This window comes from Chanos chanos, chromosome 3 (genome assembly GCF_902362185.1).
Source record: "Chanos chanos chromosome 3, fChaCha1.1, whole genome shotgun sequence".
Lineage (NCBI taxonomy): Eukaryota > Metazoa > Chordata > Actinopteri > Gonorynchiformes > Chanidae > Chanos > Chanos chanos.
In genome coordinates this window covers 51,259,812-51,274,817 of record NC_044497.1, presented here as the reverse complement: position 1 = coordinate 51,274,817, position 15,006 = coordinate 51,259,812, and the positions used below count along the sequence as shown (strand labels likewise).

General features: G+C 40.2%; 3 protein-coding genes across 3 annotated transcripts; 1 reads left to right on the top strand and 2 right to left on the bottom strand.

Moving 5' to 3' along the window:
• Positions 1 to 1,519: 1,519 nt before the first annotated feature.
• Positions 1,520 to 4,280, bottom strand: rgs7bpb (regulator of G protein signaling 7 binding protein b). The gene is made up of 6 exons (XM_030769142.1): positions 4,131 to 4,280; positions 3,325 to 3,491; positions 2,944 to 3,074; positions 2,135 to 2,279; positions 1,828 to 1,898; positions 1,520 to 1,611 (listed from the first exon to the last, which is right to left on the bottom strand). The coding sequence occupies exons 1-6, from the start codon at positions 4,278 to 4,280 to the stop codon at positions 1,520 to 1,522; spliced, it is 756 nt and encodes a 251-aa protein (XP_030625002.1).
• Positions 4,281 to 6,492: 2,212 nt separating this feature from the next.
• rnf180b (ring finger protein 180b) lies at positions 6,493 to 10,826 on the bottom strand. Its single transcript, XM_030768029.1, has 7 exons — positions 10,695 to 10,826; positions 9,978 to 10,076; positions 9,635 to 9,727; positions 8,690 to 9,463; positions 7,217 to 7,430; positions 6,781 to 6,906; positions 6,493 to 6,686 (listed from the first exon to the last, which is right to left on the bottom strand). The coding sequence occupies exons 1-7, from the start codon at positions 10,710 to 10,712 to the stop codon at positions 6,493 to 6,495; spliced, it is 1,518 nt and encodes a 505-aa protein (XP_030623889.1). The 5' UTR covers positions 10,713 to 10,826.
• A 996-nt stretch (positions 10,827 to 11,822) lies between these two features.
• Positions 11,823 to 13,064, top strand: htr1ab (5-hydroxytryptamine (serotonin) receptor 1A b). The gene has a single exon (XM_030768028.1). It carries the CDS (start codon positions 11,823 to 11,825, stop codon positions 13,062 to 13,064), a length of 1,242 nt encoding a protein of 413 aa, XP_030623888.1.
• The last annotated feature ends 1,942 nt before the right edge of the window (positions 13,065 to 15,006 follow it).

The following is a 15,006-nucleotide window of genomic DNA, read 5'->3' as shown; positions in this document are numbered from 1 at the left end:
ATGATCTGCTAATTAAATGTAATTTGTTTTCAGACAGAAAGACAAATGCCATTAAAATCATAAAAAGTAACTTACCAAACAATACTCTTAACTTGCAACAGAAGATCAAGAACTTCTGCTCCTGAATACAGAGGTTAAAAAACAAAAACCCTTTATTCGCGTAGTTATGTTTGAAGTGACCTCAGATCCCTGGAACTGACACGGTAAGATAAGAATGCTCCAGCATTTCTTAATGGAAGAAAATGAACTCCCTGTGTCTTAGACTGCACAACACGAGAGTCAGTGCAGAATGGTTGTGCACTGAGCTTTTGTATCATCTGAACATCCCTCCTTTACAGAGTTTGCCCCGTCGTTATTTCACTTCACTTACGCAACCTCTCCTCCAGCCCTCTTCCAGTAACTCCAAGCAGCTGGAAAGCATCTCCGTGCTCGCCCTCTAGACACACTTTGATCCTTGATCCCTCTCTTTTCCCACGAGTCTTTATGGAAGATATTTGTGGATGAACCATATCATAAAATTCCCGCAAGCAGTTAAACGATTAGTTCTGTATATGCTAACCGTAAACATAGAGTATACGATGGTTTAAAGGTGAATTACTGCATTTACACGCTGCAGAATAATCTGAAGATTAGAGTAAATCAGGAGCGATCTACTTCAAGCAATTTTCTGCCTGAGGACACATTCCACAAATGCCAAGCCTTTTTTTCTACAAAAGTTTATTAACATTACAAAATGAACTATACATTATGTTAATGGTTTACCACTCTAAGCAGACTGAAACACTTCATTCTATATGCAATACACATGCTGTTTGCTTTATACAGAGACATCATAAATCGATTACTTTAGACCAGACAAAAAAAGATGAGTCAACGATATGGATGCTTTGGATGTGGTCATTATTTACATATATCTTTTCATACATATTACTTTTTTTATTTTTAAAACTGTTATACTCTTTAGAATGACAGAGCAGTGGCTTTTGTACAGAGCAATCAAGATGCCCCCCAAAAAAAGAAAATAGAATTTGAAAGCATTTACCGATTTCATGGAAGACTAAATAAGAAGCATTGCACAGTGACCAAAATTTGCAGGAAAAACAAAAACAAAAACAAAAACAAAAACAAATGACATGTACCAATACAGACCCTGTGTGATCATTCTTATTGAGAACATATCCGCTCAATGATGCCAATGGAGCAGAAAACAAAAGCAGATGAAATTCTCTAATTGTTATAAACATTAAAGTTTTTCTTTCTTTTTTTTTTTACAGAACTATATGAAGATCACAACAAATTATAAGGAATGGACCACAATGTCAATAAAGCGAAGATCCTCTTTGTTTTTGGCAGTAGTGTAATAAGGGATTACATAGAATTACATATATAGAATTTTGCGTAGTGTGTACATAGTGCACTCACAGATACCTGAGTGCAATCTTTACTGGTAGACACTAGAGATGAGTTAGGCCAGCGAGACGCATAGACACACAGCTGATATGTTTACGTTGCAGGAGGATTATCCAGAAACCAGGCAGCAAAGTCCAGAGAACCGCCTCTTCCTCTGTCTCACCAATGGGTAAGGAGTGAGATTAAGAAGACTGCTATCATCTGTAAATACATACACACACATGCACACAGACGCAAGACTTGAGGCCGCTTAACTGTTTTTTTTTTTTTTAATGGAAAAATCAGATGAAAATCTGCCTGTGGGTCCAAACAAGAGCACACAAATACGGGCATGCACGCACGCACACACACACATGCACACACACACACGCACACGCACACACCACATCTTAAAGAATATATAACAAATAAACACACCTTGGTTCTTCAGCGGTAAAGGCATAGTGTCCCTGAGTTTGCTAAGTAGATTCCTCATTTCTCGAATATCACTAATAAAAAGAAATAATTGGTTGAGGAAAATAATGTCTCTTTCATAACATATGCATTAAGTAACTGGATGACCAAACATATGTCTTGAGTTATGATACTGGAGATGTGGACATATGTGTACATATTTTCACAACATCAAACACACAGTGTGCTTTATTCTAGCAGCAGAGTGCTAGCTTCGAATAATACACAATATTTGAAGATGAGTTCAAATTATCGTTAAAACTGATAATACCTTTCTATATTCTCAATGTCCGTACACACCAGCGAGGCATCCTGTGGAAAATCCACTGGTGAAGATGACCTGTCCTCCAGAATAGGGACATCTGAGCTTTCATCTACCCGACAGTCCACATTTGGTTCAGGGCAAGGTTCCGTTCCTGCAACAGTTACAGACAGCTGTCAAACATACAGCCAGTGTGTTCGATATACGTTTGTGTTTCGTTCACACAGTCCTGACTTTTCACCTCAGCCTTACCTGTTTGAGCCACTCTTTCTTCATCAGCTCCCACTCACACACACACAGACACACACACATGGCATCATGTAAACTGTCTCTGAAGTCACAGAAGCACAGAAGCCACACTATTTAACATACTGATGTATTATGTGTTCAGTAAAGCTCAAGCCATGAACGATTCTTAAAACACCTGCACCATGAAATCTTTAATTTGGGGTTAAGTCCTTATGATCAAATTGCTACATCAGACACTAATCTCAGTGGCCTTTTAAACACAGGTGGAAGACGGTACAGCTAATCTGCTAAAAGCCTTCCTGTTAAAGATGATGGATTTGATAAGAGGTTTATAAGCACGTCGTGCGCTAAAACACTTAATTTGTAGTCTGCGGAGAATGAATTAAGACGGCTCCGGCAGGAATGTATAATGTTTTCAACTCATTCTAAAACGGGTACAACACCGACCCTCGGGGCTGGAGGAGAGATTATCGTTCTAAAATTGAGGTCAAAAATTCCTCAGAGGTCTAAATATAGCTGTTACTTTTCAAAACTCTGTTGCCCCCTGCTGGTGTCATATAGTACTGCACCTTTCCTGTGGAGCTGCAGCACACCTAGCAAACACATAGATTTGAGCATCTCGGTGATGTACATCTCCAGACAGCACTGCAGCTGGATGAAAAGCCTGCAGATCTCAGGGTGGATCTCTCCATCCTCTGGACTATAGACACAAACATGTATAGAGAGAGAGACAGAGAGAGAGAGAGAGAGAGAGCGCAAGTTATCAGTTATCTGCACCAGTTATCTGGGATAGCAGGGGTCTACTAAACGAGAGGAGTTAGAAACAAAGCTTAACACCGTCAGCGATTTAACATACAGTCTGTTGCACGTTACTTAGAAGACTGAAGTCTGCATTGCAGTCGTACAAAACACACACATACAGTTTCTCACACGGTCACGCGTAGCCTTACCCAGAAATAACAGAGAGACTCTGATAAGCAGCCTGTGCCACAGAGCATCCTCTGACTCGAGTCTTGTGCATCGCACCCCTTAAAGACGGGCAGTCCACAGATATCTCCCCAATGGAGATGACCTGCTCACGATACAGCGCCACCAGAGTATTGAACTCCTGGACAGTCTGAGGAAGACAAATCCTCCCTGAGTCTTTCGGTCGTTTATGTGTGTGAGAGGAATGTAAATAGAATGATATGGGAAGAGTATATCCGTCTTTCAGTGACCATGCTTACTTGAGCATAAAGATGTGACAATGGTAGGACAACCACAAGAAAACATTACGCCTTTGGTGCTTGATTTGAGCAATCGTAATAAACAAATGGTTACTAAACAAATGCACTCATTTTGTAACCCTATTATTGTTATTATTATTATTATTATTATTACTGTTGTTGTTGTTGCTGTTATTATATAGGTTATTACATGTACACAAACACAATACTGGATTCTCAGAAAAATTGCTAGGTGAAAGTGACCAGACACCATGTCAAATCGTAAGCACGAGAAACCAGTCTATATAATCTTTTCATTCTATATTTCTTTCTTTTTTCCAGAAAGTAAATAAACAATACACTAAAAATCTGCAGTACTAGCTCTCTGTATTTGGCAGTCTTAAGGGAGCCTCACTGATTCTGTTATTGTTACTAAAATAGCGCACCTGCCACCGCTTGCTGGAGAGCTGCGTGCGTTGAGAGGCACAGCCTTACTATTGCGGTGACAGAACACTTATCAGCGTAAATGAAATGAACTACACCAAACCCACCATTCTGCAGTCTTCTACCGCGCGCTGAGCCTTGCGTGTGCTCTCGGTGCTTTCTCGGCGTTCCGGGTCCCTCTGTGAAGCTTTACCGATTTGAAAAATGTTTCCTGCGGATCTGGGGCGGTTCTTTCGCCCATTCGGTGCAGAACACATGCATACGCATCCACGATTAAAACCCTCACAAAAGGAAAATCTATTCTTTTCGCCCACTCTTTGTAACGTCCAACAACTGTCCTTTTTGTTCAATTCCCGCTGCTGCCGACGTTCACTGTGAGAGGGAGTTGGAGAAGCGTTCTTGTCTCTTTCTCTGTATCTCCTGAACGGCAAATCGAGTCACCTTCACCCCTGTAGAGGGCCAAGTGCTGCTCAAAGCTCCGCCGCTGTGCCTTCACGTGAGAAGCGCAATCACTTGTCAGATGTAACCATTCGTCAATGCAACACTATGCCACAGGATGTGAAACAATACCCTTTATTCACACGTCCCGATAATATCATCGTTCGTAATATCCCAAGAAAATAGAAAATCGAACAAAATCACTGTATTATAAACACACATCGAGTCAGTATACAAAGTACTGTAGCAATTTAATGCATAGTCCTCCGAAGGCATCTAACCTTGAAAGGTAAGGATACCCAGTTGCTACGTGACTGATGTGGCTTCTACAATCGCACTGATTGGGTGGGGAAAGTAATGCAACCAACCAGTCATATATTTTCACAACAGTTCTATTCTGCCTTTTATTGCCAGGTGGTAGCCCCAGGCTCTCACGGCTGAGGACCAAAAAAAGCCCCTTTTTTCCTTTTTTTAAAAAATTGATTTATTTTTACAAAAAGAGGTATACTAATATTGTGGTATGTACAGGCGACAGCAAAATTCTACGCAGCTTTACTGAAATTTCAGATTTTATTGATGTAAAGACTAAAAACAAGTAAAATCACACCAGATCTTTTTCACCTTTAATAAGATCCCGAAACAAACAATATTTCAGTGAAAAACAACAAAAAAAATGACATTTAAGCAAAATAACATAAACTAAAAATAAAAAATCCTGTACGCTGTAGTTGCACACCAGTGTGCACACCATTGGCAATGGGTGTTGTAACTGTTTTCTTATCAAAGCACTCACACTTTGCAAATCACTTACCTTTAATCACTTAAAGGTAATCTGAACTCATCATGACATGAACTGAAAAAGACTGTGATTTGCCCTAAATAAAATCAGCTGTTCCCAAAGGATTTCCCTGAATGTTTCTTAGTTGAGTAGTGCTGGAATAATCATGGTCTATAAAGACATAATCAAAAGCTCCTTTGAGATCTCATTCTTGAAAGGTACAGATCAGAGGAGACAGACCAAAATCTTCCAGAGGCATTCGGCATATCGTGTAATGTCGTGAGGATCATCAGTGAGAGAGCGGAGGAAGCATGGTACCACATGGATTTTGCAAAGATCAAGACGTCCCTCCAAAGCTTACAAGAGGGCGAAAAGAAGACACCAAAGCACAGAGGGTTAATCTGAAGTAGCCGTAGAAATGTACGGCAGTGAGTGGCCCTTCGCAATATGTTACGAGCTCCAAAACCTACCGCCTTCTGCCGGAAAACTGAGATTAAAGAAGAATTCAATCCTTCAATATGACAGTTATCCGAAACGCACAACTAACTCGACCCATAAACGAAAACGGGGGTAAAATTGCTACATTGATAAAGCTCTAACCACAGGGTTAAAGGGTGGCACACTTTTGCAACTAAGGCATTGATATTTTTTTTTTTTTTATGTTTGATCAGTTTTCCTAAAAGTCATCCTTTAATTTTTCACTCAAATATTATTTGTTTCAGCATCTTATTAAAGGTAAAAAAAAAAAGGGTCTGGCATAACTTGTCTTCATTTCAGTTTTTAAATTAACAAAATCCAAGATTAATAAGGGTGTACAGACTTCTTTTATATATATATATCTACTGTATATCTGATTTCCATATAGCTAAAAGAGTTGCCTCCTATTCTAGAGGAGGTCTGTAAATTTTAATATTTCAACAAAAGTGCCACAGTGAGAGACAAGACTAAAGCAAAAACATTTCCGGTCAAAAACATCACAGAAAGATTCGATTAATTCAATGACAAGCCAACCAACCAATCCAGGTAAAACATACAGTGTAAAAACATATGACAATTGATTCTGTCTGGGATTTGGTTCCTTGTATTCTAATGCTACATAGCCACCGTTTCCTTAAAAACCTGCGAGACCAAACAAACTTTCAGTTTCACTGAGTTAGATAAGGCACAAAGGCAAGACCCCTGTCCCCGTCTGTGTCACCCAGTCCGTTTAAATGCTTTCCCCCCCCCTTTATTTTAATCCCGAGGATTTCACGTCAGCAGAAGAAAAAATAGCAAAAGCAGCAGAAGACAAAGGAAGCCAGGAGCCAATGCACAGAATAAATGGAGATGATGACCAGATTACTTTCAAAAGGCCAGCCCCACATATCCAACAGATCTAGATTATCGAACCCGAATGCCGTGTGAGCAAAGTGCCATCGTCTAGCGGGGATATCGTGTCGCTGGTAGCCTGCGAAAGACAACAAACCAATAACGTGAAAGACAGATCACTACATGCAAAAACAGATTTAAATTGATAATGGAACTAGGTGACGGTTACCGACCCCAAAAAATCCGGAAGCGCTTCGGACAGCTGGGTAGAGGCCATTTGGCATAGTTTATACTCTGGTAGCTCTGCTTTCGGGAGAGATATTCCTTTGGAAAATAAGTCCTAGTTTCCTGGTTAAGCTCTAAAACAAGGAACAAAAGTACAAGTTGTAAATAAAAGGATTTGAGGGCAAAAAACAATAATAAAGAGTTTTGCAAAGGAAAGTAAGGGTTGATATGAAGAGGCTTAAAATATTTTAAATGTATTAATACAATGACTGTTAAAAAGGAAAAAAAAACTGACCGTTGATATCAAATGCATTGTTTGTTAAAATGATAATAAACCAGATTGACAGTATCTAAACCGGACAGAGACACAGTGAACATTCGTGGAAAAAAAAGAAAAAAAAGAAAGTCATTTCACACAGAGAAAATTATTTCTGGGCAACTGACCATTCTGAAAGAGCACTTGCGATATGATGGTTCTGCAGAGGGGGCAGGGGGTGTTTCCGGGCCGGTTCTTGGCCAGGGTACGCAGGCAGGGCTCACAGAACACGTGGCTACAGGGGTTACACATGTAGGGTCTGAAATAGACATCCAGACACACTGCGCAGGTGTACCCTTCTTTCTCCTCATCCTCACTGCACGTCATACTCCACTTCACGCCCTGAGGAGAGACAAACAAAAACAGTTAGGAATTCAGGATTTTCATGCTATGTCTGCTGTGGTGAACAACTGGCAGATTTCCTCAAGTGTGTCAGTGGCCATTCAGAAAATGACCCTGAGTCAAAATTCATTATTGCACCCCTGCAACTAGAACTAACGGATTTTTTTTCAAATTGCTTTATTCCATAATTCCACTGACATGCCTCTGCGCTCTGTGATGAGGAAAAGCGCTATAGTAATATCAAAATGAGTTGCACCAGACATGTAAAAAAAAAGAAGAAAAAAAAAAGAAAATGAATTTGAGGGTTTTTTTTAAAAACAAAATAAACATTCTCACTTTCCCTTCTTGTAGCAGTGTTCAAGCAAGCAATAGTGGAGATTGAAGTAAAGCTGGTCTACTAAGAACATCTAACATTGGTTTATTTTGGCAGGGGGGTCGGGGGTTAGAATTAACATGCCAGTCTGAAAAGCCTTATAAACTACTTACAAACAACCTTTTTACCAACCTCTGAGACATCTGTACTCATGCAATCAGGACTCCTCCAGCAACCCAACATAAGGGTTTGTGACCCTTCTTCTCCAGAATAATGTCAGCCTTCCACCGAGATTTTTAATGCCTGACTAAATGTCTCTTCGAAGTGTCTCGTCAAAGCATCCACTGTCTCCAACTCATCACAGACATACTCAACCGCTTCTTAACTCTGGCAATTCACACTAAAAACAATCTCAAAACACTAGAGTAACTCTACGGCAAAGTCCAAGTAGGGCAACCAATAGAAATAGCTGTTGTTTGTTCAGCAGTCTGATATGCCAAGCAAGACGCATATCTGTACTTAAACTATCTGTGTCCCAGTAACAGACACAGAGGAACAGCGTGCCCTACTTATTAACTGAGACACGAATGTTTAGAAAAAGAATACATTTTGACGCACAGCTCGTTTACCAGGTTATTAGATGAGGACACAAATAAATGTTTATGATGATCAGAATAAATATGATGATTTGAAACTGAATCTCTTTGACAGCCAATCAAAATAAGTCACAATTGCTTCACATCACACGGATTCTTTGATCTCTGACCGTTGGCTGTTTACCTTTACCTTTCGTGGTGTATATAAGGACGCACGTGTTCTTTTTTCGTTTCATTATACACACAGTTCAGACACCTCGTAAGACTTTTTGTACCTTTGTACCTCATAGGACCGTTTGCACTGGGGTATGCGGTTAACTGAACCCATTATCACTGCTTTGATAACTCACCTCTTCACTCTCCTCCAGCTGTCTTTGAATCCACCGTTCCCTTTTTCTCTGTTTCCGACGCTGGCTCTTCAGACGGTTTCTCTCCCTCTTCGTAAGAGGTCTTTGGTCTGAGGTGAAGGTAGACTCCTCCACCGCTCTGACAGCGTTGTCCTCCAGCTCCACACTGCTCTCCACAGAGGCTCTCGTCCCGTGGGACAGAAAATCTACAGGTTCATCTTCTCTTCTCTGCAGATCACCAGCAGGCGGCTCCAAACGCTCCTCTTCTCCCACTGACTCCGGTGGCCCCGGCATCTCAGATCCTCTCTGCTCTCCAGAGTCTGGGTCAGTATACCTCACAGGTGACGCCCGTCCGCCCGACCTTTCCTCTGCCTCAGTGGGGCAGGCCTGGGAAAAACTGGTAAGGAGAGAAGGTCCGGGCAGAATGAGCGCCTCTGTTTGGGGCAACTGTCTGGATCCCACTTCGAGATCTTCGTCTGTGTGGTGTAAGCTGGTGACCAGTGGTGAGTCAACACTGAAATCCTCACTGATGTCTGCTCCCATCGGTTCCCTCTGTTGATCCTCCAGCTCATACGATTTTAACCTGTCCAGATGTCCTCTCAGCCTAACTGGTTGAGCCAAGTGGACCGAGTTTCTGAAGTCCTCATCAACACGGCTTTTACTCAGGTGAACAGCTGTATCGTGTCCACACGGACATTTTGAGCAGTTAAGGAAATTGAAGCCCCCAAGGCGAGCTCCACAATACTGACAATTTAGTTTCCCAGCGGTCCAGTGGACCTATAGGAAAAATGACCAGTTTTTACCAATTAGTAACACCTACTGTCCCAGTTGTATATTACATAATCACATTTTTAGCACGTTTTTCACTTGAGTCCTTCAACAAGTTTATAAGTGATTTGGTTATTTTTCTTCATAGATTTTACCCTTTAGCGATACAAATGCCCTTACCTGATCTACTGCTGTTAGAATCCAGTCAGGCAGTGAATCCACATTGACATGCCACACACTACACATGGCAGCAGCCTGTCCTGAATTCATTATCTGAAATCAAATAATACTGAATCTTTAGTCTTGTTACCTTGCCTTACCACAATTCCACTACTTTCTCCAAAACAGAGGTGCACCACTATGTGCATTTTCTTCCATAACTTGCTGGTGCAAGACCACCAGCAAACAAAACTTTTTTTTTTCCCCTCATCATAATCTGATGGAATTCATGACAAGACAACGCTCTTGATGAAAAACATAGCAATGGGGTTGAGCTGTTTTTATCTGTAGACTAGTCACCCACCGAAAGAAGGCTGGTTGAGTCTATGAGGCATTTGCGGCATTTCCTGCAGCGCAGAGTTGTTGGTTCTTCTCGAATCTCCACGGGGCCCGACATCCCAAGCTGTGTGTATTAAATTTGAGGTGAGGTCGAAGTGAAAGAGTAACATGCAGTTTACAACTAACAGGACGTACTGCATTATGTAGGACTGTCGCCCCTAGAGGAAGTGTTTGTGTTATAACTTAATAACCTTCCTCTTACTTCTCAAATGCCCATACACACACATACACCCCTCCCACACACACACACAAAAACAAACTTAAAAGTGGAGGCTAAGTGGATATATATTCATTTGTATCTGCGACCCGTTTATTTTTATTTAAGCAAAACACGAACTGGGAACCCCTCTCCGTTAATACCTTACAAGTCTAGCCGTGGACTGGGTTAACAGCACAGTAAACAAATAAATTTGCGGTGTCTCTTCATTGTGCCCATACGTGAAAATTTAAACCACAGACAATAAACAGAAGTAACTCTAAATCGTTTATCTCGAGAAGCAATATCATATTACAATGTTACGATAAACATGTCACAGAACAGTAGGGTGAGATATTTAAGCGGATAGTCAGCTAGTTGAAGTTTTCAATGTCAGTAAATGAAAAAGTAAATTTGATTACAGCGAGTAGGCTAATGTTGTGAGAGAGAAAAATAACAAACAGAAAGTAACTACTCTACACCTACTGCATTGAAGGATGCCATAATAGGTGCCAATGTCCTTTTTGGATATAGAAAGTCTGGTAGCTAGATAGCTAACTAGCTAAAAACAACGTCACTGCCAACAAGTCTTTGGTAACGACAGCTAAGCTAAATACACTGCCGACTGCTACACCATGTAGCTGTTCACTGCACTACGGCGGCCGCATTGTGCTCATATCGAACTAAGTAAACACACCACGCCTCCTCTGTGGGTGTCGCTCGTGACTTGTAGGATCTGCCACAGAACCACACACAATGAGCTGAGAAACAACGTCGGTAAAAATAGGATCTCTATACCTTCATGGGGTAATGAACACGGCTGATATTTTGCGGAATGTATACTGTGGTGTAATAAGCAATACCGTGTTCGGGGCTTCGTGGACAGTCTTCACAGTTTTTAGTCAAAGATGGATGTTCTGCGACAGAGACCAGTCGTCCCCTCACTCTTGCATACCGTTTAGTACTTCGTACAACTTAAAAAATAATAGCGCACAGATTCTTCCCCATGTCCTATAGTTTCCAGAAGTTAAAGCAAATCCACAGATATTTTGAACTTTTGGGTTCTATTTAGGAATCTACGCCAGATGGCAGTAGCAATAAACTCTGCTCTATGCCCGCCGCTGACCGCGGTACTGAGAGGCAGTAGGAAAAGCCAATAGCCTACATCGTCGCTCATAATGTCATTATTTAAATCTACAAATTAAGTTCTGATCTCACTGCACAATATTAGAAAAAATTCAGTACTTGTGTTTCAAGAGATGTTTAGTTTAAGTACGCATGTATACACTGCAGTTGCACTTTTCATTCAGTTTAAAATAATGAGGTGGAAGACAAGTGGCACAGTAATCTACCGTTAAAAGTAACATACAATAATAAGTTCTGTTAATTTGATTAACATAATGTAAAGTTCCTCCATTTCATTCTCATTCAGTGGCGCAAGGGATAAAGAAAAAAAAAACGTTACCCACGTAAGTAACTGACGTACTAACCGCGGTAATATAAATGAACCTGCACTGTCGCATCACGTCAGTTAGTGTTCTTATTGAGCCCTATGGACGGGGTACTGTCAGTGACAGAAGTTTGTGCGATTTATGAGCTCTGCGTTTCACAGACATGGAAGAAAAAAATAACACATCATTTGTATTTCAGAATGGTGGTACAGACAATCAAAATGATAACGTGACAGCATTTGTCAAAGTGCCGCTAAGTTACCAAATTTTCACATCTTTTCTTCTCGGTACGCTCATTCTATGTGCCATCTTTGGAAACGCGTGCGTAGTGGCTGCGATTGCTTTGGAGAGATCACTTCAGAACGTTGCGAACTATCTTATCGGATCACTGGCCATAACGGATCTCATGGTGTCGGTGCTTGTGTTGCCAATGGCGGCTCTTCACCAAGTTTTAGACAAGTGGACACTTGGACAGGTAACTTGTGACATTTTTATCTCTTTAGATGTTTTATGTTGCACCTCATCAATATTACACTTGTGCGCAATAGCTTTGGATAGATACTGGGCTATCACTGATCCCATAGACTACATGAAAAAAAGGACTCTCAAACGCGCTGCTGTATTGATCAGCGTTACTTGGCTGGTGGGCTTTTCAATATCAATTCCACCAATGCTGATCATGAAGTCGCAACCCAAGAGTAAAGCAGAAGACATGGCAAATCCTGAGGCTTGTATGATAAGCCATGATCCCTGGTATACCATTTACTCAACTTTTTTCGCTTTTTATATACCACTTATTCTCATGCTGGTGCTATATGGACGCATATTCAAAGCGGCAAGGTTTCGAATTCGTAAAACGGTCCGAAAAACAGAAAAAAAGAACGTGAAATGTTTTACAGTGTCACCAGTGCTCTTCAATAAGAAGACAAAAGGGGAGCTGAGTAAAAATTGGAAGAGCAGCGTCGAACCAAAACCAACTTCGTGCATAAATGGCGCGATCAAGCACACAGAAGATGGTGAATCTTTAGAGATCATTGAGGTTCACAGCAATTCCAGAAACAACCTTCCTCTACCAAACACGCCACAGTCTGTTCCCGTCTTCGAAAACAGACACGAAAAGAACACCGAAGCAAAGAGGAAACTTGCACTGGCACGGGAACGCAAAACCGTTAAAACTCTTGGCATTATAATGGGCACTTTTATCTTATGCTGGCTGCCTTTCTTTATCAAAGCGCTCGTGATGCCCTTTTGTCCAACCTGTGAAATGCCCGTGTGGCTGAACGATGTGATTAATTGGCTGGGGTATTCGAATTCATTATTGAATCCCATCATATACGCATACTTCAACAAAGACTTTCAAAGTGCATTCAAAAAAATAATTAAATGTCATTTTTGCAAAACCTGAACCCGGAGTTTATTCCGATTGTTCTCTGTGTATCAAATACTTTGACCATGATCTTAATGGTTGACTTGTTCAACATGTCCACAGTGAAATATTCTTGTTGGTTTGTTGGAAAAATGCATGATATATGGCAAACATTATTATTATTATTATTATTATTATTATTATTATTATTATTATTATTATTACCGAGTGCACGGTCATGTATACATGGTGCAGGGTAACATAAAGGCAAAGACTATCCATCATGCCCATCATAAAGCTGAATGTGTTCATGGTGTAAATAAACCAACTCAGTTCTGAAAACTCTCTGTGCCCTGGTTCTCTTAGTTTAAATTCAAAGGCATAAATCAATACTAAACCTGATTAAAATGACTGTACAGCTTCCATTTTTATCCAAATAGCTGTGTGAAACAAAATACATGAATCCTAATAATAAAAAAGGTTAATTAAACCCAGAGGCATTTTATTTTATTCTACAGTTATTCTCAGAGTCTTGTTAAAAGCAAACTAATTTATATATACTCTGAAACAAAATGACCACAAAGGCACACAAAAAGACATATATTATGCATACATCTTACACCCACCTGCCCAAACACAGAGAGACATCACAGAAACATGGGAGTGGGAGGGAGGGAGGGAGAGAGAGAAAGAGAGAGAGAGAGTGAGAGAGAGAGAGAGAAGAAAGCTCAAAACAGCACATTAAATAAAAATTAGTTAGTTACTTTTACTACAAGACCAAGTGTCATCTATTAGAATAAATTTTAATTTGGTCATTATAAATAGAAGCACCATTAGTTTCCTTGCTCTAATCTAGCCATAAAATATGTGCTCCAAGAACAAATTTGAAACATTTTGAATGATTTTAAAACTTATTTTTATTTATTATTTCTATTTCGGAGACTTCTAGGAGAACAATCACCTGAAACTCTTGTGTGTAAAATGTACTGTATCTTGCCCTTTTGTTTCAATGTTCATCTCTATGCAGCAGGATGCAAGTAATATTTAATGATTAAATATTATCAAAGGTTATTTTGAACATTTTGTATTCTGTTTTTCAAGCTGTAACAAAAAAATCTTGATGAAAAAAATCTGATATTTCTGTCTGGAAGGTTCTTCAAGGTTCAAAGTTCTCCCCTCGGAATAAGCTTCCAGTCTGGTATGGTAAGACCCATATATGGCAAAGCAGAGAGAAAAAAAAATATTATCAAGATGGAGAACAATACTTGTTGAAATTCTTAATTGTTTCTTTACACAGAGAAACATTTGTCTGGTTACATGCCAAGAACGTACAAGAGATGTTATATCATTTTTGTCTGTTTGTCTAAGTGAAATGAAATCAGATAGCTCGACTTCTATTTCTTTCATAAATCGAGTTTTGACTGTCAAACTAAAAGGCACAACTTTTCCAGAGAGAATTTTGGAGATGCTTCTTGTAAGGGACACCTTTAGAGCGTGTCACCACAGCATTTAGAAACTCTTTAAGGAACTCTAGGAGATTCATATGAAGATGAGGATAGATACATTCTCCACAGCATGATTTTCAGCTTATCCTGTCATCACGTTCTCCGCTGAGCTTAGCTTAAAAAAAAAGAATCCTCTTAAACTCAAAAAAAAACAAAAAAACATGTGAAAATGTCTTGATGGTGTATGGTCTTAAAACAGAGTGCCTGACTATCCCCTGTGCCTACGAAAAAGGACTTTCGTTGTTGTTGTTGCTGTTGTTGTGACCAGTTGCTTTCAAGTTGCTTTAGCAGCTATCATCACCTCAACCCATTTGAGACACAACCACTAAAAGCCATGCAGAAGAACTGAGACTGAGATGCTGGTCTCCATAGCGACACTCTGAGGTTGCAATTTCTAGGTCTGAGGGGCAATTATCCGATCAAAGGCCCACAACAATACAGAGGGGGCCTCGTGCACATCCATCCACAGCTGGTCA

Bases quoted from the DNA above. Each gene is read 5' to 3' on its own strand.
- rgs7bpb (XM_030769142.1), bottom strand. From the start codon at position 4,280: ATGTGTTCTGCACCGAATGGGCGAAAGAACCGCCCCAGATCCGCAGGA. The intron at 3,492-4,130 runs GTGGGTTTGGTG...TGTCTTCCTCAG, and splicing joins CGGTAGAAGACTGCAGAATG to ACTGTCCAGGAGTTCAATAC. The intron at 3,075-3,324 runs GTAAGGCTACGC...TTGTGTCTATAG, and splicing joins AGTCTCTCTGTTATTTCTGG to TCCAGAGGATGGAGAGATCC.
- rnf180b (XM_030768029.1), bottom strand. The intron at 7,431-8,689 runs GTGAGTTATCAA...GTCTCTCCTCAG, and splicing joins AGCTGGAGGAGAGTGAAGAG to GGCGTGAAGTGGAGTATGAC. The intron at 6,907-7,216 runs GTCAGTTGCCCA...TCCTTGTTTTAG, and splicing joins GCAAGTGCTCTTTCAGAATG to AGCTTAACCAGGAAACTAGG.
- htr1ab (XM_030768028.1), top strand. From the start codon at position 11,823: ATGGAAGAAAAAAATAACACATCATTTGTATTTCAGAATGGTGGTACA.